This window comes from Scyliorhinus torazame, chromosome 18 (assembly GCF_047496885.1).
Source record: "Scyliorhinus torazame isolate Kashiwa2021f chromosome 18, sScyTor2.1, whole genome shotgun sequence".
In the NCBI taxonomy this organism is placed as follows: Eukaryota; Metazoa; Chordata; class Chondrichthyes; order Carcharhiniformes; family Scyliorhinidae; genus Scyliorhinus; species Scyliorhinus torazame.
This window is the reverse complement of record NC_092724.1, coordinates 9,209,654-9,235,528: the sequence shown is the minus strand read 5'-3', so window position 1 is coordinate 9,235,528 and position 25,875 is coordinate 9,209,654. Positions and strand designations below refer to the sequence as shown.

Below are 25,875 nucleotides of genomic sequence, written 5' to 3'. Positions count from 1 at the left end.
ACAAATGAAGAAGCAAAAAATGTGTCGAGGTTCTGCAACCATCACCAGAACCTGCCACACAAAAAAATACAGGAGCAGGTCTCTGAACCATCCGGACAAAAGCTCTGCTGACTGCAGCAGTGTGATTTTTTTTCCCCAGTTCAAAACACTAACTAATTTTAGGCCTGAGTGAAGCTGTCACCTAATGCAAATTAGAGTTAGTTTAGTGCTGTGTTCCCATAATCCACCAAAAACTGGATTGAGATGGCCTAAAGTCATTGTCACGTGGCTGAATGTCAGTAGAGCTAACTATCCCATCAGTTTGGACTGGATTTGAACTCATCTCCAGGAGGCTTTTGGCAGCAGGGAGAGGTAGGAAGGAAAAGTGATTTTGGAAGAGACCTGCAGGGGTCGAGGGTCAGCCTCTGTTGGATTAGACAGAGCAGGGATCGAGAGATAACTTGAATTCGGAGCATTGACCAATAGCGTGAGCTTTGCTTGGCTGGAGAAATTCAGAGTGGACAGAATGAAGCTGTTGCGGACTTTGAAACTGAGAATCTTCATAGAACATTTAATCCCTACAGGGCAGAAGGAGGCCATTCAGCCCATTGATTCTGCACTGACCCTAACCTTGGCCCAATCCCCCATCCCTGTCCCTGTAACCACTGGATGCTAAGGGGCAAGTTAGCATGGATCGTCCACCTAACCTGCACATCTCTGGACTGTGGGCGGAAACCGGAGCATCCGAAGGAAACCCACGCAGACACGGGGAGAAGATGCAAACTCCACACAGGATGTCACCCGAGGTCAGAAACAAACCCGGGTCTCTGAGGCAGCAATGCTAACCACTGTGCCAGCAAGCCGCGAAGTTAACTTGTCGCGTTATTCTAGTGGCTAGGGTGATGGGTTGCAAGAAAGAGAACAGAGAGCAGGGCTTTGCAAAGAGTAGAGACAGGGACGGCAGTAAGCAAAGAGCTTGCTAAGTCAGTACTTGAGGTTTAGGATTCAGCAGTTGTGGTGGACACTCAGGGTACAAGTCAGCATTGCATTGAAGGCAGAGGAATGTGGTTCTGATGACAGGCTCTCAGTGGAATGAAATATTAAACCAGCTCATGTAATTTTCAGTTTAGTAAACGTGCCAACCTTCACATGGAATTATTACTGACAACGATAATAATTTTGTCCCGTGTTGCATAAGACACATTGGACCAGGAAACAACTCTCTCTATTTTGGTAAACATTTTGGTTAATTGTTGAAGAGTATAATTATTTAACCACAGATAGTTTTTGGTGGCTCAGTAAAGAAAATAGCTATTTGTGAAAATCGTAAACTATTAACAGGAGACATTGATTAAGGAAATAAAGAGCCCTTTTGTTAAAATGGAGATGCATTTGTTCTTTAACGAATCATTGCTGGTCTGCAAGCTGGCAACAAGGCAAGAACGAATTGCTTGTGTGTTGGGTTAGCCAATGTTTGGAAAATATTGATAGTTTAACGTGAGCTCCAATATTATTTCTTTCAAATTCTGTCCATTGTCACCGTTTCTTAATCTCAGATTCCCAACACTCAGTTCAGCTGCAACTAAGTGATTACAGAACAGTCATAGCTTCTGATGTGAATGCTGCTCCTTGCTTCAACTGTATAGACGTTAATTTTCTTATGGACTGGGGGGGGGGGGGGGGGGGGTGGACAGCAGAATCAGGTCCCTCTTCTATGATTACCTCCTAGCCCAGCTATAGGGAGTAAACAATACGTCAAAACCCAGCTAGGAGTACTGTAAGGATGTAAGGTCATAAGAAATATGATGAGGCTGGGTCTTCTGGGTCTTCAAGGCTGCTTTGCCATTCATAGTGCTAACCTTCTCCCTCTCTTACCTATCCTGCTAATTACAACCTCAAAAAAGTACAGATTTACTAAATATGATTTCCTGTTGCTAAATCCATGTAGACTCTGCTTAATCATATTCTAATTTTCACAGTACTCTGTAATCACCTGCCTAATAACACATTCCTCCCTATTAAGAATGTCAGGTTAATTGGTCTATTGTTCCGTGTTTTCTCCACCTCTGCTTTTTTGAATAGTGGGGTTACATTTGCTACCTCCCAATCCATGGGAACGGTTCCAAAATCTAGGGTATTCTGCAGGAATCAAACCAAGGCATCCACTATCCACTATCCCTGTATCTACCTCGTTTAAATCCCTCGGATTAAAGCCATCAGGTTCAGGGGATTTGTCAACTCGTCAGATATTGAATGGAATTTTGGAAACGTTTGCATACCGTAAGCCTGATTTCAATGAACAATAATCATGCAAATCCACTGCTAATTTATTTAACATTGTGTAAAAATATGCATGAATACTTAGCACACCAAAAATACACAAAGAACGTTAGGCTTAGAATTAGAATTCAGTTCACTAATTATTGGGAAAACTCATACAATATTAATCCTTGTACTGAACTTCCTAAAGATAATTAACCCATGTCTTATCATCAAGTAGTTGATGCTCAATTAGGTTTTACAATCTATTTTGAGTTAAAAATGATTTTCTTACACACTCCATTGATGTCTGGGTGATAGCATCACCATCGCTGAGGCAGGTTTGATCCCCAGCTAAGGCAGAATTAACTAAAATTAGCTGGGGCAATGATATGGGTGCCACAATTAGCCAGGGCATGGCTTCACAGCGCCAGGGTCCCAGGTTTGATTCTCCGCTGGGTCACTGTCTGTGCGGTGTCTGCACGTTCTCCCCGTGTCTGCGTGAGTTTCCTCCGGGTGCTCCGGTTTCCTCCCACAGTCCAAAGACGTGCAGGTTAGGTGGATTGGCCATGATAAATTGCCCTTAGTGTCCAAAAAAAAAGGTTAGATGGGGTTATTGGGTTATGGGGATAGGGTGGAAGTGAGGCCTTAAGTGGGTTGGTGCAGACTCGATGGACCGAATGGCCTCCTTCTGCACTGTATGTTCTATGTTATTAAGTGGAAAATGGCAATCTACAGCAAACTTCAATGGAACTGCACATGTTGATGTAATTTGACAACAAGGTTGGGTTCAATAGTGATATCGTCTGGATTCAAAGGCTCCCATAGTGCATGGCCTTTGGGTGAGTGGGCGGCGATTAACTGGTGCCCAAGCAATCCAGTGAGTGGCCCTCTGCTCGGCGACTCAACTTCTGGAAAGGAAACTTGCACAGGTAAGGTGCCCCTTGGAGCCTGACTACATGACAGTATATTGCTGCAAGCGCTCTGTACTGTGCGCGTCCAACAGCCAATTTCCAATCTGACTATCCTTGCACTCACAACCTCACACGATCAATACAGATGAGGAAAGTAGATGAATGAAGATGAGATTGATGGGTGAACGAGGAGTAATTTTGGACAAGTTGACGGGCAAAGAATGGCCGATCGCTAGGCTGCACCTTAAAGTATCCACGGTCAATTTCAGCTTGAGCGGGGCTGAGAGCAGTGGCAGTGGATTGGCCACCGGCTGTACACCCAACTTGATTTTACTTTCTGAGGAAGTTAATGTTGAAAGATCCCCCTACAAATGTTAAGCCGCTGACAAAGCCATGTGCAAGGGTATCAGCAGCAGAGGGGAGGGGGGCGGGGGGAGCAGAATCATTCAAGATTAGTATTTAAGGGTGATGTTCAGGTACTTTGTAATCTTGACATTTAGACATTTAGACATGTTGGACTTTAACCTGGTGTTGTAAGACTTCTACTGTGCTCACCCCAGTCCAACGCCGGCATCTCCACATCTTGACATTTAGAGTCATCCATTGGCTTTTAAAATATTTATTGCAAAATTGTCATTTTGTAAAGTCAATCCACTGTCAGCTATAAATGGACATGGAAAGTTTCCATTATGAATGTGGAAATAGGAATATAAAAGAGAAAAGATGCCAAGAAATGCTCCAAATCTGAGATTATCGATTTGTTACCCGTTGACGTCCTGCAACATTGTAAGCAGGGGTCAAGAGAAATTGTAGTCTTTGAACGGATTGTGGTTAGAGGGCTGGAGATAATTGGCTAGGATGCATGGACATAATTCAGCCCCAGTTCTAAAGTTATACATTCCATTCTTACTTTTATATTGGCACACAATTATGTCCAGATTTAAAATGGAAATGTTAATGTAAACTTTGTCACGCCGTAATTACACCCTCCCTCCAGCAATGGCGCTCTACCGCCTCTTTCTGTTTAGCTCCAGCTGCAGAATTTGTCGAACAGACTTCATAAGAAGCTGAGGAACAAGAATCCGGAAATCAAATCCATCCCTCTTCTACTATTTACATTCTTATTTAATTCAACAGGAAAATTCTCAGGTAATAAAGGAATTAGAAGCCTATAAAATCGCTACACTTGAACGACAGCATGCGGATGCGATTAAAAGCTTATGGAATGATTCAGGAGTAAGGACATGCTATGAACGGCGTCGGGAGTACCAGTTGCTTGACTCTACAAATTAGTAAGTCTTCATTATCCTTTCAGATGTTCCCTCGTGTGCTGATCAATTAGAAGAACAATATAATAATAATAATCTTTATTGTCACAAGTAGGCTTACATTAACATTGCAATGAAGTTACTGTGATAAGCCCCTTGTCACCTCATTCCGCCGCCTGGTCAGGTACACTGAGGGAGAATTCAGAATCATAGAATATACAGTGCAGAGGGAGGCCATTCGGCCCATCGAGTCTGCATCAGCCCTTGGAAAGGACACCCCACCTAAACCCATACCTCCACCCTATCCCCACACCTCCACGCTATCCCCGTAACCCCACCTGACATTTTTGGACACTATGGGCAATTTATCATGGCCAATCCACCTAACCTGCACGTCTTTGGACTGTGGGAGGAAACCGGAGCACCCGGAGGAAACCCACGCAGACTCGTGAGAACGTGCAGACTCCGCACAGACAGTGATCCAAGCCGGGAATCGAACCTGGGACCCTGGCGCTGGGAAGCCACTGTGCTAACCACTGTGCTACCGTGCTGCCCTTAAATGTCCAATTCACCTAACAGCACATCTTTCAGGACTTTTGGGAGGAAACTGGAGCACCCGGAGGAAAGCCACGCAGACATGGGAGAATGTGCAGACTCCGCACAGTGACCCAAGCTGGGAATCGAACCTGGGACCCTGGCACTGTGAAGCCATGGTGCTAACCACTATGCTACCCCACAGGAATTGAGGAAAATAGGAAAGTTGCCTCATGGTTTCATTTGATCTCAACTTCTCAATCCTCTCATTCTCCAGATTAGAGTCCCTGATCTCACCTTGTTATGAAGCGTGTTTGGCAAATCCTAAATGGCTCCCACTGTATGGGCTAATCAGGAGTGGGTGCTACAGCACCAATATTGGAGGGAGGGTGCATTTACAACGTGACAAGTTTACATAATTCCTTCCATTTTAAATGTGGATATAATGTGCCAATGTCAAAATAAGAATGGAATATATAACTTTAAAGTTGGAACTCATGCACTCTGGCCAATTACCTCCTGCCCTCTAACCATGATTCATTCAAAGATTGCAATTACTTTTGAGTCGACTTATAATGCATGGTTTAAAGGTCTTTCATTTTCAGATACAAGGACGTAGACGTTTGCAGTGCACAAGGAGACCATTCTGTCCATTGGGTCCATGCCAGCTCATTATGAAGCAATCCAGTCAGTACCACGTCCCCGACATTGCATAAGATAAATTTTCCCTCACATTCCCCCTGCATCTCTTGTCCAAAATCTTAAATCTGTGTCTCCTTAGTCCCTGCATAATGAACTAAAATCTATTGACTTGTGTGTGAAATTTTCTTCCCTGAATCCTCATAATGCCTTTAACTGAAGTAACGAATGAGATTTTCATGGTCACGACTGCCCCCTCCTGAGGCAGAAACAGAATCATGGATAATTTGGAGTTGGCTGCCCCAATATTCCGTCCAGCCCTTGATTCAGGCGTTTTTTGCTCCCTCAGGAACAGGCAGTGGCCTCATTAATATATGAAATAGGGATCGAATGACACAGTTCAGGCCCTATAGAATGTTACTGTCAATCAATCAGTGCTGTTACTGCTGTGTCCTGACAAACTATGGGTGTGGCCTGTTAATGGCAGTCCTACTGAAAGGGATTATAAACTGAAGTCACGCGAAGCTGGAGACAGGTGGGGCGTTGACATTTTCGACATTCTTTCAGGGATTTTTAAGCATTAGAATTTCCTCAATTCCTTGCTGCTTTGCATACTCTGTGTGTCTCCATAAGATCATAACACATAGCAGCAGAATTAGGCCACTCGGCCCATCGAGTCTGCTCCGCCATTCAATCATGGCTGATATGTTTCTCATCCCCATTCTCCTGCCTTCTCCCATAATCCCTGATCTGCTTATTAATCAAGAACCTATCTCTCTCTGCCTTAAAGACACTCAGTGATTTGTCCTCCACTGCCTTCTGTGGCAAAGAGTTCCACAGATTCACCATCCTCTGGCTGAAGAAATTCCTCCTCACCTGTATTAAAGGATCATCCCTTCAGTCTGAGGCTGTGCCCTCGGGTTCTAGTTTCTCCTACAAGTGGGAACATCCTCTCCACGTTCATTCTATCCAGGCCTCTCAGTATTCTTCTGTAAGTTTCAATGAGACCCTTCTAAACTCATCAAGTACAGACCCAGAAGAGCTGACGGAGAGCCCGACTGAGAGATGCAATGAGAGATCATGAGCTGAGTGGGTGGTCGTCACTTGGAGGATTGACTGGTCACAGGGAGATCATGGGATGCGGACAGATGGGGGTTGAACTGCTCAAAGGGATGAAAGAGAAGCGTGTTCGCTGCGAACACTGGGGATGGAGGGAAGAATTGCCAGTCCTCTTGGCCGACGAGCAGTACTGGAAAGGCAAATATCTGCTAGATCCAGCCCACCTCTTGTTCCTTTAGTTGCCAACTCCCAACCCCAGGGAAACCCAACACATGGAACCTAATGGCGTGATTCTGCCAAAAAGATTTTGAGGTTCATGTGTGGTGAGATTTTGAGGGAGTTTCCTGACAGCTCTGCCAGCGGGTTCCCCGCCGCTATTCAATGGCACTTCATTTTTTTGGGCCCTGGGGAGTTTCTCGCCAGTTTAGCCCACACATAGAATTTTTTTTTATAGCAGAGGAATGGGGTTGTTGTCTTGTATTGGGGAGGGGGAGGGGGTGCTGACAGGGGTGTGGCTGTTGTTGGACAGTTGGGAAAGGTGGTGATGGTGGACATCCGAGGGTGGCCTGGAGGGTCGCGTGCCACCGGCCTGGGGCCGGCCCAAAAAGGGATATTGTTGATGGGCAGGGGAGGTGGGTGGTATGGCCTCCAACCAGGCTGGTCATGTGGAACATGAGGGGGGCGGAATGGGCTGGTCAGTCACGTGTGAATACTTTGCTGTGCGTAGTATATATAAATGATTTGGAGGAAAATGTAACTGGTCTGATTAGTAAGTTTGCGGATGACACAAAGGTTGGTGCAATTGCGGATAACGATGAGGACTGTCAGAGGATACAGCAGGATTTAGATTGTTTGGAGACTTGGGCGGAGAGATGGCAGATGGAGTTTAATCCGGACAAATGTGAGGTAATACATTTTGGAAGGTTTAATACAGGTAGGGAATATACAGTGAATGGTCGAACCCTCAAGAGTATTGACAGTCAGAGATCGGGGTGTACAGGTCCACAGGTCACTGAAAGGGGCAAAACAGGTGGAGAAGGTAGTCAAGAAGACATACAGCATGCTTGCCTTCATTGGTATAAAAATTGGCAAGTAATGTTGCAGCTGTATAGAACCTTAGTTAGGCCACAATTATGGTCGCCACACTACCAAAAGGATGTGGAAGCTTTAGAGAGGGTGCAGAAGAGATTTACCAGGATGTTGCCTGGTATGGAGGGCATTAGCTTTGAGGAGAGGTTGAATAAACTTGATTTGTTCTCACTGGAACGACGGAGGTTGACGGGCGACCTGATAGAGGTCTACAAAATTATGAGGGGCATAGACAGAGTGGACAGTCAGAGGCTTTTTCCCAGGGTAGAGGGGTCAATTACTAGGAAGCATGGGTTTAAGGTGCGAGGGGCAAGGTTTAGAGGAGATGTACGAGGTATGTTTTTTACACAGAGGGTAGTGGGTGCCTGGAACTCGCTGCCAGAGGAGGTGGTGGAAGCAGGGACGATAGTGACGTTTAAGGGGCATCTTGACAAATACATGAATAGGATGGGAATAGAGGGATACGGAGGTCCTGGTAAACGTTTATGACCCAAACTAAGATGATGTGGATTTTGAGGCGGGTCCTGGAGAAGATCCCTGACCTGGAATCGCACCCGTTGATCATGGTGGTGGTGGTGGTGGTGGTGGGGATTTTAACATGGTCATTGAGCCAAGCTTGGACCAGTCGAGCCCGAGGTCAGTGAAGATGTCGTCAGCGGCGAGGGAGCTGAAGGGGGTTATGGAGTGTATTGAGGGTGTATGTGTGTGTGTGTGTGTGTGTGTGTGTGGATCCATGGAGGTTTGGGAGGCCGAGGGCGAAGGAATTTCCGTATTTCTCCCGTGTGTACTCCTGGATTGACCTTTCTGTGGTGGACAAGGTGTTGCTGGCGGGGGTGGGCGACTTGGAGTATTCGCCGATTGTGGTCTGTTATGGGCCAGGGTTTAGAGAACCCCAAAGAGTTCACCTGACCCACAACTTTGAATAGATTGTGGTATGGGGAGCACACGGCCCACTCTACAGGTGTGGTACAGCAGAAATGGAAAAGTATTTTTTAAAGCAAAACAATGTTTATTCTATGAACTCAAGTTAACCTTTTTAAAACATACAGTGAACATCTTAGCAACCATCAATTCAAATACAACCCCCAAAGAATACAACACTAAGTAATCCTTAAGCTGTCCTTTTAACATCCATAAGACTTAAAAAACTTTAAACAGAAGCACATCAATTTAAAGTCACTACTGAGAGCAGTTATTAGTTTTCAAACACCAAAGGATTGATTTACAGTCTTTAGATTATAGAGAGAGAGACTCATACACCTTCTGGCTGTGACTGCAGCTATCCAGCTCTGAAAACGAAACTAAAACACACCCTGCAGCAAACAGCCTAAAATGAAAGTAAAAAGCTGACAGATAGCCCAGTTCCTCCCACTCTCGGACATCACTGCAGTAGTAAACACCCATTTTTTAAAGGTACTCTCACTACAGATATTTATATACACACCCATTTATAAACACCCATTTCTTAAAGATACTCTCACATGACAGGTCTCAGACCAAACACCGCACTGGGCGAACTTGCGAGTGTGGGAGGTGGGGTGGGGGGTGTGGGATTGGGTGCAGTGCCCGCAGTGGAGGCCGGATGTGGGGCTGTTGACGGATGAGGAGGTGCGCCAGCGGGAGAGGGATGCATTTGGAGGTACTTGGAGCTGAACGCTGTGGGAGGCACTCACAGCGGTGGTTCTCGGGGAGTTCATTTCGATTCGGGCACATAGGGAAAAGGCGGAAAGGGCAGAGCTGGCAAGGCTGTGGAAGAGATCCTGAGGGTGGACATGAGGTATTCGGGCGCCCCGGGAGAGTTCCAGAGGGAGAGCCAGGGAGCCATCAAGCACTGACCCTGACCACCCAGGGGTCTCCGATAGCCCGGGAGACCCCCGGGTGCCTTTTTGCCTCGTCCTCATTTGTGTGGACTGAACGGCACCTGGCTGCGGTCTCGCTGGGGGAGGCCAGTGGATCCCCGCGAGGCCAGTGGATCCCCGCGAGGCCAGTGAATCCCCGCGAGGCCGGTGGATCCCGCACGGCCAGTGGATCCCCGCAAGGCCAGTGGATTCCCGCGAGGCCAGTGGATCCCCGCAAGGCCAGTGGATTCCCACGAGGCCAGGGGATTCCCGTGAGGCCAGTGGATCCCCGCGAGGCCGGTGGATCCCGCACGACCAGTGGATCCCCGCGAGGCCGGTGGATCCCGCACGACCAGTGGATCCCCGCGAGGCCAGTGGATTCCCACGAGGCCAGGGCATTCCCGCGAGGCCAGTGGATTCCCGCGAGGCCAGTGGATTCCCGCGAGGCCAGTTGATTCCCGCGAGGCCAGTGGATTCCCACGAGGCCAGGGGATTCCCGTGAGGCCAGTGGATCCCCGTGAGTCCGGTGGATCCCGCACGACCAGTGGATCCCCACGAGGCCAGGGGATTCCTGCGAGGCCAGTGGATTCCCGCGAGGCCAGTGGATTCCCAATGGCCAGGGGATTCCCGCGAGGCCAGTGGATTCCCGCGAGGCCAGTGGATTCCCGCACGGCCAGTGGATCCCGGATGAGCTCGCCGAAGTTGGTTTAAAACTGGGCGTTTGGTCACGCCACTTGTGTTGCTGACACGGACACTTCGCGGGACTTGGGTGCATCCTGTGAGGCATGAAGACTTCTGGGAAGCCCACGAGAGGGCTCTCCCAGCATTCACCGCCCATACTCCGCTTGAGCGAATGTGCAATGCGGCCACTGAATCGCACCCTAAATCTAATTGGCTGCTAAAATATTCATGCAGCCTCATGGCCTAGCCTCTGGAGAATAAGTTACTCCCACCCCTTCAATATGCCACTGTTAAGGCATATTCAAGACAGACTAGTATTGGATTTCACAGTTTGCCTCCTGATCATCCTCCACCAATTAGACCAATGTCCCCAACTGTATTGGTCCCAATGCTTCATTTTACTTTCACACTGCCCTTTAAGAAATCTTGATTTTAATTTTTGAGGCATGCTTTCTTTAGAGGTGTTATGCCCCCCTACTCTATAAGCTGCATGCATTGGTTGTCACGGTAGCACAGTGGTTAGCACTGTTGCTTCACTGCTCCAGGGTCCCTGGTTCGATTCCCGGCTTGGGTCACTGTCTGCGTGAATCTGCACGTTCTCCCCGTGTCTGCGTGGGTTTCCTCCCGGTGCTCCGGGTTTCCTCCCACAAGTCCCGAAAGACGTGCTGTTAGGTGAATTGGACATTCTGAATTCTCCCTCTGTGTACCCGAACAGGCGCCGGAATGTGGCGACCAGGGGATTTTCACAGTAACTTCATTGCTGTGGTAATGTAAACCTATTTGTGACACTAACACACTGGGCTAAATCACTGGCTTGCAATACAGAACAATGCCAGCAGCGCGGGTTCAATTCCCGGACCAGCCTCCCCGAACAGGTGCCGGAATGCGGCGACTAGGGGCTTTTCACAGCAACTTCATTGAAGCCTACTCGTGACAATAAGCAATTATTATAATAATATTATTATTAATAAAGATTATTAGATTATTATTGAAGAAGAAATTGGAGCATGCCTGCCGTATAAACTTTGGGAAGGGCAAGTGGCTGCCAGCACTTGACACAAGGTCGAGTTCTTCATGGCTCATGGAACCTTATGGTCAACTCCTGCTGCTATTTCCTGTCCTTAGACACAGCGGAAAGCGAGGGTGAATGCTTTTGCACAGTAAGCGGTAACAACCTGCAACTTGTGATTTTGTAACCTCGTCAACTCACTGTCCACAAGAGGAATGAAAGTGGAGACAATCAATGATGGCAAAAAGAAATTGGATTTGACCTGAGGGAAATAAACTTGCAGGGTTAATGGCGGTAAAAGTGGGAGGAAAAGATCGGATTGGCCTACAGTGAGCTGGCGTGGATTGGATGGGCCAAAAATGACCTCCTTCTCTGCTGTAAAGGCTCGGACGGCTTTGCTGTGATTTCCTTCTTTGAACAATGGGTCCATTTTAATGTGTATTGTATCAATTCTCCAAGATGGAGGACACTGTGCTACTGCTGCATCTTTTAAATTCTGACACACACTACTCCATGTCTTTTGCAGTTACCTGACCGACATTGATCGTATTGCAGCTAGCGATTATATACCAACAGAACAAGATGTACTGAGGGTTCGAGTACCAACGACAGGCATTAATGAGTATTCATTTAAAATGAATCAAGTATCTTTAAGGTATGTGGAAACCATTTTGTGAGATTGAGAAGGAAATCCTCGAGTTGTTGGGGATATATATTCCTGGCTCAATGATGTTCACAAAACAAACTCTTTAATCACCCTGATTTGTTTGTTAACAGGAGTGAAAAGGAAAATATATCCCCTAGCATCAATCTGGCCAATGTTTCAAGGGCTGGAAGCACATTATTGTGCAGCAAAGAAGTTATATTTTAAATCTAATTTTCCAAAGTGTGCACTGGTAACTCCCACAATAATTAAACTATTGATGCACTATCAATTATGACGAGACGAGAGTAGAGAGTAATCGAGGCTTTATTACGCAGAGATGTGTTGCCTCCTACAGCTGCTGCCGAAATGGCTGCAGCTCGGTGAGCACACACATTTATACTCCGCCTACTGGGCGGAGCCAGCAGGCAGGGATCTACCCCCGTACCTGTAGTACAGGAGCCTTACCATATTACATCTCCTATGTGATATATACAACAGTGATGACTACCACAACTATACTTTGCAAGGAAGTTGGAAATCCAGCCCAGAAATGAAACTTTTAACATTCATTATTTCCATTGGCCTGGAGGTTGTGTGCCCTCTTGCTCTCCTTCCCATTCTTCCTCACTCATTCATGCATTTTTGCTGTCTCATTTCTCTGCTTCCCACTTTGTCACCCTCTCTCTCACACATACTGGGCGCGATTCAGCAGACTTCAAACTATTGGCTGCAATGCCAAGAAACATTGGAACTTAGGAACATAAGAATTAGGAGCAGGCGTAGGTAGTTCAGCCCTTGGAGCCCGCTCCGCCATTCAATCAGATCCTGGCTGATCTCTTACTGGTCTCAAATCCACCTCCCTACCTGTTCCCCATATACCTTTAACCCCTTTATTCCAATCCGAAAACCTACCTGGATTTGCTGGAAAGTTACTGACACCGACTCTTGTAAGTTCTGACTGTGCTTCTGCATCTGCACGCGATCATCTTTTTCAGAAGCACAACATCTGTTCGGGCAACTGCTGTTCCTTCGGATCAGGCAGCCCTCCGACTGTCCACTCCCTCAGGAATCCCTTCCTCCACCTAAGGTGCTGCAGCATGTGTGTGGTGCTCACCAGAGGGTGACCCAGGAGCCTGATCACTAACATTAGCTACCGAGGTAATAGTCTCCGCGATGGTGGATGGTACCAGCGGCAAAACGTCGGTGACTCCCCCGGACTGGTGCCCTTGGGCGTGCTGAGGATCTGGCTGGGAGGCAGCGCCTCCGGACAGCCCAGCCTCGTCTGATGGCGATTCTGCAAGACAAAAGACGTGGAGCGAGATCTTGAGAAGGACTGGTCTGTGGGAGACGGCTGACTCACTTGCTGTGGGGACATCTGCGTTGCATTAGGCTCCCACTTGTTTGTCGCAGGCCAACCCCATCGCTGCCACTGCCCTCTCCTTGGCCTCCCCACGAGCTGCAGGGCCCTCTCCTCTGAGGGAGTGTGGCCTGAATACCTGGGATGCCCCTTCCATCTTCTGTCGCTCCCGACGATTATGGGCTGACTTATCCCCGGGGGCATAGTGAGATGCTGGGGGGGGGGGGCGGAGTTCTATGGGGGGTCTGTAGCTGGTGGCATGTGTGTGAAAGACTCCTGGCCAAAGAGGGCAATACATGCACGGGGATTTATGGAGTGAGGGACAGGAGTGATGCCAGGGGCACAGAAGTGGTGACTCACCCAAGCTGCCCCAAGAAGGTCGTTCATCTTCTTCCTGCATTCTGTGCCGGTCCTCCTGGTATTATTGAGAAGGTTGGGCTTGAGTCTCCGTCCCACCCTGGGGAAGTGTGTGTCCCTCCTCTGCTCGATGGCATCCAGCATATGGACAATCATGGACTCCCGGAATCAGGGGGTGGGGCAGGTCTTCATACAGGCTCTTCTTGGCTAGAATGACAGTCTGTGGTGAGTGGACCGCTTATAAGCAGCTCCAGCTTGTGTGACTTTTTAAACCCAATTCCCGGCTCTAGTGAATCAGACGTCAGCGGGATTGGGAATTGCTTGGGACACACGTGGCCAGTGTGCTGGCCCGTTTGCATGACCTGAATTTCAACCGCATGGCGTTCCTAACAGGAACCACGCAAATTCACCGTGATTCACTTCCGGCGGTAGAACGTAATCTCCCAAACGGAGACTCCTGCCCATATTTTGCATCTAGCGAAGGTGGTTCATTGCTGGAAATGAAAGGGTTAATGAGACCGAGAAGCTGGGGTCAAAGTCCACAATTCTTTGTCCAATGGTTTTGCAGGATTGGGGAGTCAGAACTGCCAGTGTGTGATTTTCCGATCTGTGCTTCCTGAATTCACCAGCAATGTCCTGTCAAGGAACCAGGCCTCCTGGCTGGACCGGGGTCTGTGACCCACAATTAAACCTGCAAAAAATTAACCATTGGATTTATTTAGCTGAATGTTGGATAAGGTTCCACTCAATCTGACTGGAGCCACTTAATGGAATTTAAGGAGTATTAAATATAAAGAAATATATCTTAAGTTTCTGTTCTTAAGAAAAGATCTATCAGTGTTTGATAGCAAATTTTCTACAGATTCACATTTGATCCTGTTGTTTGTACCCAACCTCTAAAGAGAATATTAACTTGCAAGTGCTTCTTTTAAGTTAAAGGTGATGCCTGATACACTGTGGCCAATTATTATTCCTGATTGAATGGTCTTTAACGTTTCCCAATCCTTCTCTAATTTATAGATTAGTGGATGTTGGAGGGCAGAAGTCTGAGAGGAGGAAATGGATCCACTGCTTTCAGAATGTGGTGTCACTTATATTCCTGGCTTCCCTCAGTGAATATGATCAAGTCCTGGAAGAGAGTGAGAATGAGGTAAGATTGATGGGAATCCTTTGAGATTGGGAGCTCCTTCTGCAAAGTCAACTGTTCTTAGACTTACATTTCTGTATTGAAGTATTGGGAATTAACAGTTTGTGGTTCTGGTTGCCATTGGCTGAACTTTTGTTGTAACCTGGCCAACTAGATGTTAAGTTGCAGTAAACAATACCAAACACACTATCCTTGCGTGTGTCAAATTAAAGTATTGTCAATTGTTTATCTTAGAATTACTACTGATTTGTAATTTATTGGCTTCCGTGCACATGCTCCTGCTAAAATGGATGCTGTTTCTGGTTATGAGCTGAGGAATATGACTATATTTACCATAAGATTCTTATATTCACATGCTAATGAAATTGAAGTGCATATAGAATCACAGTGGTTAGCACAGTTGCTTCACAGCTCCAGGGACCCGGGTTCGATTCCCGGCTTGGGTCACTGTCTGTGTGGAGTCTGCATGTTCTCCCCGTGTCTGCGTGGGTTTCCTCCGGGTGCTCCGGTTTCCTCCCACAAGTCCCGAAAGACGCGCTTGTTAGGTGAATTGGGCATTCTGAATTCTTCCTCCGTGTACCCGAACAGGCGCCGGAGTGTGGCGACTAGGGGATTTTCACAGTAACTTTATTGCAGTGTTAATGTAAGCCTACTTGTGACACTAATAAAGATTATTATTATTAATCTTAGAAAAGTTACAGCACAGGAGGAGGCCATTCGGCCCATCTTGTCTATGCCAGCCAGAGGGCAGCCAGGTGGCCTTTTTAATCCCACCTTGCTGCACCTAGTCCATAGCCCTGCAGCTTAAAGCATATAGGGGCAAACTTTCCACGAGTCTGACAGCTGCAATAATTCTCGGTAGTTTGACAGCATCCAGGACATACCTCCTCCATCACTGGTGCATCGCTTTATGTGCAATCCACATAAAGCTGCAGCTATAACCCAAGGCTTACGGCGCATCCCAACCCCGCGACCTGCAACCCATACAAGAACAAGGCAGCAATTTCATGAGAACTCCATCACATCCAAGTTACACACTGCCTGATATTCAGGGAGATATTAAATCCCTCTCCTGAGAGGAAGAGGAATTGTAAAAGGCAGAAGAATGTTCCATGGCTAAACAAAGAAGTCAAGGAAGACATAAAGGCAAAAATCTGGGGCATACCATACTGCAAAAGCTAGTGGCAAGCTGGAGGATTGGGAGAACTTCAATGTTCAGCAAAAAGCTACTGAAAATAAAATCAAAAGAGCTAAGATGAACTAACAAAAGGAAACTAGCAGAGAAGTATAAGAAGCTCTATAAGTATATAAAGAGGAAGAGAATAGCTAAAGTAAATGTCCTTTTAGACATCGAGCATACAGTGCAGAAGGAGGCCATTCGGCCCATCGAGTCTGCACCGACCCACTTAAACCCTCACTTCCACCCAATCCCACAACCCAATAATCCCTCCTAACCTTTTTTGGATGCGAAGGGCAATTTAGCGTGGCCAATCCACCTAACCTGCGCGTCTTTGGACTGTGGGAGGAAACCGGAGCACCCGGAGGAAACCCATGCAGACACGGAGAGAACGTGCAGACTTCGCATAGACAGTGACCCAGCAGGGAATCGAACCTGGGACCCTGGCGCTGTGAAGCCACAATGCTAACCACTATGCTACCATGCTGCCCAATAGAGATTGATACTGGTGAGGTAATCATGGGGAATACAGAGATGGCGGAGGCACTGAACCAATATTTTGCCTCTGTTTTCACAGTAGAAGATAATTTTTTTTTTCCAATAACGTGCAGTTAAATGAAGAGGAGCTTTGCGCAATAACCATCACTTGTCATTGGGCGTAAACGACGGCTGGGTTAGCTCAGTGGGCTAGACAGCTGGTTTGTGATGCAGAACAAGGCCAGCAGCGTGGGTTCAATTCCCGTACCGGCTGAGAATTCTGAATTCTACCTCAGTGTAACCAACCAGGTGCCGGAGTGTGGCGACTAGGGGCTTTTCACAGTAACTTCATTGCAGTGTGAGTGTAAGCCTATGTAGGACAATAAAAGATTATTTATTTATTTTATTTTAAACCAGGGCAATTAGGTTTGGGCAATAAATGCTGGCATAGCCTGCAATGCCCACATCCCATGATCAAATTTTTAAAAAAGGGAGGTGGTAATGGGATTATAGGCAGATAGGTCTCTGGGGCCTGGTGGCCTGCACCCTAGGGTAGTAAGGGCGATAGCATCAGAGATAGTGGATGCATTGGTTATATTTCAGAATGCCCTGGATTCCGGTGGATTGGAAACATGTTAATGTGACGTCCCTATTCAGAAAGGGGGAAAGGCAAAAAGTAAGAAACTATAGGCCGGGGATCAGGGGTTATGGGGAGACGGCAGGAGAATGGGGTTGAGAAAATATCAGCCATGATTGAATGGCGGAGCAGACGCGGTGATCCGAGTGGCCTAATTCTGCTCCGATGTCTTATGACCGGTTAGTTTGACCTCTGTGGGGAAGTTGCTGGAATCAATCATCAAGGAGGAGATGACTGAACATTTGGAATGACCATGGTCAGCATGGTTTTATGAATGGAAAGTCATGCTTCTCAAACTTGCTCGAGTTCTCTGAGGATGAAACCAGCAAGGTGGATAATGGGGAACCGGTGGATGTGGTATATCGAGACTTTCAGAAGGTGTTTGACAAGGTGCTGCATAAAAGACTGATCCAGGTGTTGAGATCGCAGGGGTTTGGGGGTAGAATTAGATTGGATTGAGGTTTGGCTGACTGACAGAAAGCAGAGGGTCAGGATAAATGATAGTAAAATAGGTGGGGAAGTAGGCAGAGAAAAGGAAATAAAGATTTTACAGATGGATATAGATAGGCTATGAAACTGGGCTAAAATTTAACCGATGGAGTTTAATGTAGAAATGTGTGAGGTTATCCATTTTGGCTAAAAAAAATAGAAAGGCAAATTATCTAAATGGAAATCAGATTCAAGATGCATCTGGGCAGAGGGATTTGGGTGTCTTTGTTCATGAATCGCAAAAAGTCAGTATTCAGGTACTGCATGCAACTAAAAAGACAAATGGAATGTTAGCATTTATTGCAAAAGGATTGGAGCATAAAAGTAAAGAAGTATTATTGCAATTGTATAGGGTGTTGGTGAGACCACGTCCGGAGTATTGTGTCCAGTTTTGGTCTCCTTATTTGAGGAAGGATGTGGGGGCATTGGAGGCAGTTCAGAGGAGGTTCACCAGATAGATTCCGGGTTGAAAGGGTTGATGTATGAGGAGAGATTAAACAGTTCGGGCTTATACTCGCTGGAGTTTAGAAGGATGAGAGGAGATCTGATTGAGGTGTACAAAATACTAAGAGAGATTGATAAAGTAAACGTAGACCAAATGTTCCCCCCTGTGGGGCAATCTAGACTGAGAGGTCACAGATATAGGTTGAGAGGCGCTCAATTTAAAACTGAGATAAGGAGGAACTACTTCTCGCAGAGGGTGATGGATTTGTGGAACACACTGCCCCATAGTCCAGTGGAATCGGAGTTATTAAATGGTTTTAAGGAGGAGATAGGTATATTTCTGATTTTAAAAAACAGGTTAAAGGGATATGCGGAACAGGCAGGGAGGTAGATTTGAGAGATCAACCATGATCTGATTTGAATGGTGGAGCAGGCTCAAGGGCTGAATTGCCTACGTCTGCTCCTAATTCCTATGTTCCTAAGCCTAACTTGGACAAAATTCTGTAGTTGTCTCTGTTGGAACAAAAACAGAAAATGCTGGACAATCTCAGCAGGTCTGGCAGCATCTCTGGAGCGAGAAAGGAGCTAATATTTCGAGTCTGGATGGCTCTTTGTCAAAGCCTGTCAGGTTTGATCCTGACTTCTTTCTTACCCTGCCCCATAGCAAAACCACAGCATAAGCTGTGGTCCAGGGACCCTCAAATAATCGAGCTTGCTGCCTGATGATTAACTCGGATTAAGAACTGGAGGCTGGAGCGAAACAATACAAGGAGTGGATGGAATGAGCAATGCCTCCAGAGGCCGGAGGGTATAACTACAGTAGAGCAGGTCCATGTGGAGTGTCTATTCTGAATGTGGGCATGGGAATTGAAAATACAGGAAAAAACTGCAAGTACTCAGATGTAAGATTTTTAAATATTGAACAGGTGATATAGATGCATTTCCTGACAGTCTGAGACAGTGATACATGAAAGGGAAACTGTCGTCACATTAAAACTTCTTGAAATTTAATGCAACATATATATATATATGTTGACAGGATAAATGAAAGCTGAATAAATAAACGTGGAAAGATAATTCAAGATTTTCAGAATTTAAGTTTTGAAAGAATTCTCAATAATGAAACGCTCTGTGTTCTTTGTTGTAGAATCGAATGAGGGAAAGTCTGAGCCTCTTTTATTTCATTTTGAAATCCGAATATTTTGAGACCTCACCCATTATTCTTTTCTTGAATAAAATGGATATTTTGGAGGAGAAGATTCTCAAATCACATTTGGTGGACTATTTTCCTGAATTTCACGGTAAGGAGAAAACGCATCTCTTTGACTTCGCTCTTTCTCCCTTTCCTTGCGTGGGTCTTCATTGCTTAATTACTTCTCTCAAGTCCATATTTGTGCTTATCGAGGTGAAGGTGAAAGATGTTAGTTTGTTTCAGGAACTCAATGTCAGCAAACAGTCTCAGGTCAGGCAAACCACAGTTGAATACACATTACAGGTTCCTCTTACGGTGCCTCAACAATGTGTCTCAATGGCTTAAATCTTAAATTTATTGCCTCATTTTCTGAATGTTATAAATAAGAACAGCCAATGAAAATTTGGGGCAGATTAATTTCCTGGGCTGAGGTGTGAAAATAATAGCTTGGCTTTATAATATCTCCTTGATGTGCACCAATATATTGGATCATAGGAGTTGATGTGTCTTGTTTTTCCTCTGCCAGTTCATGTACTTTGTGACAAAAGTAGGTTTTTCCCCCTCAAAAGACAGAGTCCAGAAGACATGGAATAAAAACAGAAAATGCAGGATAAACTCAGCAGGTCTCGCAGTCTCTGTGGAGAGAGAAACACAGTTAACGGTTCAAGTCTGTGAGAGCTCTGACAAAGAGTCCCACAGACTCTTAAAAGCTCAGTGCCAAACCATCTAAGTTTTCCCAGCATTTTCTGTTTTTATTTCAGATTTCCAACCTTCCCACAGTATTTTGATTTTATTTTAGTCCCTTGTTCACTGGGTTTCCGGACTCCGGCCAAATTTCCTGGGATCCATAAATGTGCTGTTCCCGGCTTGAGGGACCAAATAGCCTAATCCCGTTCTTATATCTCTGAGTAGAAGCGACATGCTTATGGGCATGGATGTCAGGGATAGGTGTGTGTGAACGCTCTTGAGAACGCCAATATATCAAAGGAGGAAGTGTTGAGTATCCTAAATTGCATTAAGGGAGACAAGTCCCCGGGTTATTGCAGGAGGCAAGGGGAGAAATAGCTGGGGACTTAACTGATATCTTCACATCCACTTTGACCACAGGCGAGGTGCCAGAGGACTGGAGAATAGCCAATGTTATTCCCTTGTTTAAGAAAGGAAGCAGGAATAATCCAGCAAATTATAGACCGGTGAGCCTGGCATCAGTGGTGGGGAAGCTTTTGGAAAAGATACTGAAGGACAGGGTAAGACCATAAGACCTAGGAGCGGAAGTAAGGCCATTCGGCCCATCGAGTCCACTCCACCATTCAATCATGGCTGATTTCAACTCCATTTACCCGCTCTCTCTCCAATGCCCTTAATTCCTCGAGAAATCAAGAATTTATCAACTTCTGTCTTAAAGACACTCAACGTCCTGGCCTCCACCGCCCTCTGTGGCAATGAATTCCACAGACCCACCACTCTCTGGCTGAAGAAATTTCTCCTCATCTCTGTTCTAAAGTGACTCCCTTTTATTCTAAGGCTGTGCCCCCGGGTCCTGGTCTCCCCTGCTAATGGAAACAACTTCCCTACATCCACCCTATCTAAGCCATTCATTATCTTGTAAGTTTCTATTAGATCTCCCCTCAACCTCCTAAACTCCAATGAATATAATCCCAAGATCCTCAGACGTTCATTGTATGTTAGGCCTACCATTCCTGGGATCATCTGTGTGAATCTCCGCTGGACCCGCTCCAGTGCCAGTATGTCCTTCCTGAGGTGTGGGGCCCAAAATTGCTCACAGTATTCTAAATGGGGCCTAACTAATGCTTTATAAAGCTTCAGAAGTACATCCCTGCTTTTATATTCCAAGCCTCTCGAGATGAATGACAACATTGCATTTGCTTTCTTAATTACGGACTCAACCTGCAAGTTTACCTTTAGAGAATCCTGGACTAGGACTCCCAAGTCCCTTTGCACTTCAGCATTATGAATTTTGTCACCGTTTAGAAAATAGTCCATGCCTCTATTCTTTTTTCCAAAGTGCAAGACCTCGCACTTGCCCACGTTGAATTTCATCAGCCATTTCTTGGACCACTCTCCTAAACTGTCTAAATCTTTCTGCAGCCTCCCCACCTCCTCCATACTACCTGCCCCTCCACCTATCTTAGTATCATCGGCAAACTTAGCCAGAATGCCCCCAGTCCCGTCATCTAGATCGTTAATATATAAAGAGAACAGCTGTGGCCCCAACACTGAACCCTGCGGGACACCACTCGTCACCGGTTGCCATTCCGAAAAAGAACCTTTTATCCCAACTCTCTGCCTTCTGCCTGACAGCCAATCGTCAATCCATGTTAGTACCTTGCCTCGAATACCATGGGCCCTTATTTTACTCAGCAGTCTCCCGTGAGGCACCTTATCAAAGGCCTTTTGGAAGTCAAGATAGATAACATCCATTGGCTCTCCCTGGTCTAACCTATTTGTTATCTCTTCAAAGAACTCTAACAGGTTTGTCAGGCACGACCTCCCCTTACTAAATCCATGCTGACTTGTCCTAATCCGACCCTGCACTTCCAAGAATTTAGAAATCTCATCCTTAACAATGGATTCTAGAATCTTGCCAACAACCGAGGTTAGGCTAATTGGCCTATAATTTTCCATCTTTTTCCTTGTTCCCTTCTTGAACAGGGGGGTTACAACAGCGATTTTCCAATCCTCTGGGACTTTCCCTGACTCCAGTGACTTTTGAAAGATCATAACTAACGCCTCCACTATTTCTTCAGCTATCTCCTTTAGAACTCTAGGATGTAGCCCATCTGGGCCCGGAGATTTATCAATTTTTAGACCTCTTAGTTTCTCTAGCACTTTCTCCTTTGTGATGGCTACCATATTCAACTCTGCCCCCTGACTCTCTGGAATTGTTGGGATATTACTCATGTCTTCTACTGTGAAGACTGACGCAAAGTACTTATTTAGTTCCTCAGCTATTTCCTTGTCTCCCATCACAAAATTACCAGCGTCATTTTGGAGCGGCCCAATGTCAACTTTTGCCTCCCGTTTGTTTTTAATGTATTTAAAGAAACTTTTACTATCATTCCTAATGTTACTGGCTAGCCTACCTTCATATTTGATCCTCTCTTTCCTTATTTCTCTCTTTGTTATCCTCTGTTTGTTTTTGTAGCCTTCCCAATCTTCTGACTTCCAACTACTCTTTGCCACATTATAGGCTTTCTCTTTTGCTTTGATGCATTCCCTAACTTCCTTTGTCAGCCATGGCTGCCTAATCCCCCCTCTGATAGCCTTTCTTTTCTTTGGGATGAACCTCTGTACTGTGTCCTCAATTACTCCCAGAAACTCCTGCCATTGCTGTTCTACTGTCTTTCCCACTAGGCTCTGCTTCCAGTCGATTTTCGTCAGTTCCTCCCTCATGCCCCTGTAGTTACCTTTATTTAACTGTAACACCTTTACATCTGATTCTACCTTCTTTCTTTCAAATTGGAGATTGAATTCTACCATATTATGATCACTGCCTCCTAAGTGCTCCCTTACTTTAAGATCTTTAATCAAGTCTGGCTCATTACATAACACTAAGTCCAGAATGGTCTGTTCCCTCGTGGGCTCCATCACAAGCTGTTCCAAAAGCCCTCCTGTAAACATTCAACAAATTCCCTTTCCTTGGGTCCACTGGATATATGCACATTTGGAGAAAAAAATGGACTGTTAGTGACAGGCAGCATGGTTTTGGGAAATTGACATGGATGTAGTTTATATGGACTTTAATAAGGTCCCAAATGTCAGACCGGTCCAAAAATGTAAATCACACAGGATTCGGAGTGGGCTGATTAGATGGATACAGAACTGGCTTGGTTATAGAAGACAGAGAGTAGCGGTAGAAGGGTGTTTTCAGAATGGAGATCTGTAGCCAGTGGTGTTCCACATGGATCAGTGCTGGGACCTCTGTTGTTCGTAGCATACATAAATGATTTGGAGGAAAATATGGGTGGTCTGATTAGTAAGTTTGTGGATGACACGAAGATTGGCGGAGTTGCTGATAGTGCCGAAGATTTCAGAGGACACAACAGGATATAGATAGATTGGAAACTTGGGCACAGAAATGGCAGATGGAGTTTAATCCGGACAAATGCGAGGTGATGCATTTTGGAGGATCAAATCTCGGTATGAATTATACTGTAAATGGCAAAACCGTTAGGACCATTAACATACAAAGGGATCTGGGGGTGCAGGTCCACAGTTACTTAAAAATGGAAACACAGATGGCCAAGGAGATTAGAAAGGCACATGGCATGCTCGCTTGCCTTCATCAGCCAGGGCATTGAGTACAGAAGTTGGGAAATCATGTTGCAGCTATATAAAATCTTGGTTAGGTCACATTGGAGTATTGCGTGCAGTTCTGGTCACCACATTATCAAAAGGACGTGGAAGCTTCGGAGAGAGTGCAAAGATGGTCCACCAGGATGTTGCCTGGTCTCGAGGGTGTTGGCTATGAGGAGAGGTTGAATAAACTAGGATTGTTTTTACAGGAAAGATGGAGGCCGAGGGGAGACTGGATAGAGATCTACAAAATTTCACAGGGATGTCAAACCGAGGGTCTGTCTGCTTGCTTGTGTGGATGCAAAAGAGCCCAAGTCCCTATATCGAAAGAGAGCAGGGGAGCTACTCCTGTTGTCCTGACCATTATTTACCCCTCAATCAAGAACGCAAAAGAATCATTATCTGGTTGCCACAGTTTGCTGAGCGAATATTGGCTGCAGTGTTTCATTTTAGGGACCACAATTCAAAAGTATTTCATTGGCTGTAAAGTGCTTGCAGATGTCCCGTGGCCATGTAAAGAGTTATATAAACGCAAGTCTTTCTTTGCCTTCAGGCGCTAAAAGAAATGCTGAGGATGCCATGAACTTTATCCTAAAGATGTACAAGGGGCAAATTAAAGACGGAAGAGATATTTACTGTCACACCACCTGTGCCACGGACACAGATAATATCCGCAAGGTCTACGCGGACATCAAGGACGCAGTCTTCTTGAAGATCCTTCGAAACCTGGATTTATTGTAGAAAGACAGGAGGAAATTCCAGCAAACAATGCACTTGAGTTTTGTACCCTTAGCAAAGGTGGTGACTTTAACCTTCCCTACCCGACATCCCTCAGAAACATAAAATTCCTTAAAAACCACATGGACACATCTATCAATGACAGGGGTTTCTACAGTCTCTCTGCTGTTGCGTCACAGTTTTGAAAAATACTCATCACCAAAATCAAATGTTTCTGGGAATATTCCCTTGATAATATGGACCAGTTCCCTGGAAATGCCGGGAATCAGCAAAGCCTTAACAGAAGATCAACCAGGGAGGGATGGTCAAATGATGAATTAATTATATTATAGATACATGTTTTCTAAAAGTTGGGTTGTTTCATTACTTTACATAATCAGGAGAAGTCATTTGCAGAGTTGCTGACTGATCCCAGATTCGGAGGTAAACTGAAAATAATTATGGCGGAGGCCATTAATCCACTACACGGGAGCGATAGGAACATGGTTCGCCAGGAGCAGGGAGTGTCATTCACAGTGTGCAAGTAGAGAGCCTGCGCTTTTTATGGTTTTTTCTGCTCGTCCCCTGTTGTTGTATCTTCAGCTAAATTCTCAAACGGCGAGTGAAGTGAACATCTTCCTTTGCGAAGAGCTGAAGTGACGACCAACATGGTTGCAATTGGTACGAACTGAATAGTGAGGTGTTGTAGTGTCAGTGTTTCGAAAGATGTCAAGACTGGTTCCTGGACCAGTGATCGAAAGTGAAGCCAGCTCTTGACAGTTTAAAATCTTCAGCTAGCCTCGTTTTCCCTCCTTCTGCTCAGCGCCGTCAGCTCACGCACTCCAGTTTGCGACTGTTTTAGAATAATACAGACTTTTCTTCATCATCGATGGTCCACCTCTGCCGCCCGCTGCTGGGACTGTCGACCCCTTATCAAGCTCTGCTTCTATAGGCACGGTCTGCCTCATCCCGGTTGTTCATTTGTCAACCTTGTTCACCGACGTTCACAGATTATTCAACTGCAGGGGCATCACAAGCCTCTCATATTGTCCACACAGTTGTACTTCCAGGAGTGAACTCAGTGGACAATGATTCGGAGCAGGAAACAGTTCAGATCTTGATACCCTTAGCACAAGGATGCTGAAAATTACACGGTTATTAAATCAGTAGCCAATCTGCAATGCTAGTTTTAGGCGTGGGTGGCAAGTTGTAAATTTGCCCAGTCTCCCAACAGCTTGTGATGATACAATTTGACCTCAGTGTGCCGTAGAGCATTTTCAAAATTATTTTTTTTTAAACCCTGGCTTATTAACTTTACTGAAGGCGCTATATAAATGCAAGTTGTTGCTATTAACCAGTAGAGGAATACGGTGAAGGAACTTACCAAAAAGTGGTTTTGAATAAAGCGACAATTTAAAATATTGATGATGCTGTCTCCCCCTTCATCTTGTATCGCCTAGCAAGTCACTTCTCCACATTCACCTGCTAAAAATGTACCCAATTAGTTCTTGCGCTTTGTTATTAGTTAAAACTTTTAAGTTATTAATTTTTAAAACTTTCATAACAGATTGAGGAAAATCTCAGGCTGGCAGATCGTGCATTTCTTGTGACACAGGCTCAGCATTGGGACAGCGAGGATTGGGAACCAG

General features: G+C 45.7%; 1 protein-coding gene across 1 annotated transcript in view; it reads left to right on the top strand.

Moving 5' to 3' along the window:
- The window catches only part of LOC140394926 (guanine nucleotide-binding protein subunit alpha-14-like), a 39,067-nt gene extending 13,418 nt beyond the window's left edge, over positions 1 to 25,649 (top strand). Inside the window, exons 3-7 of the mRNA XM_072482119.1 lie at positions 4,290 to 4,444; positions 11,796 to 11,924; positions 14,650 to 14,779; positions 19,148 to 19,301; positions 24,063 to 25,649. Coding sequence (XP_072338220.1) covers positions 4,290 to 4,444; positions 11,796 to 11,924; positions 14,650 to 14,779; positions 19,148 to 19,301; positions 24,063 to 24,250 — 756 coding nt within the window. The 3' untranslated portion in view covers positions 24,251 to 25,649. The remainder of the gene's footprint in view (positions 1 to 4,289; positions 4,445 to 11,795; positions 11,925 to 14,649; positions 14,780 to 19,147; positions 19,302 to 24,062) is intronic.
- The last annotated feature ends 226 nt before the right edge of the window (positions 25,650 to 25,875 follow it).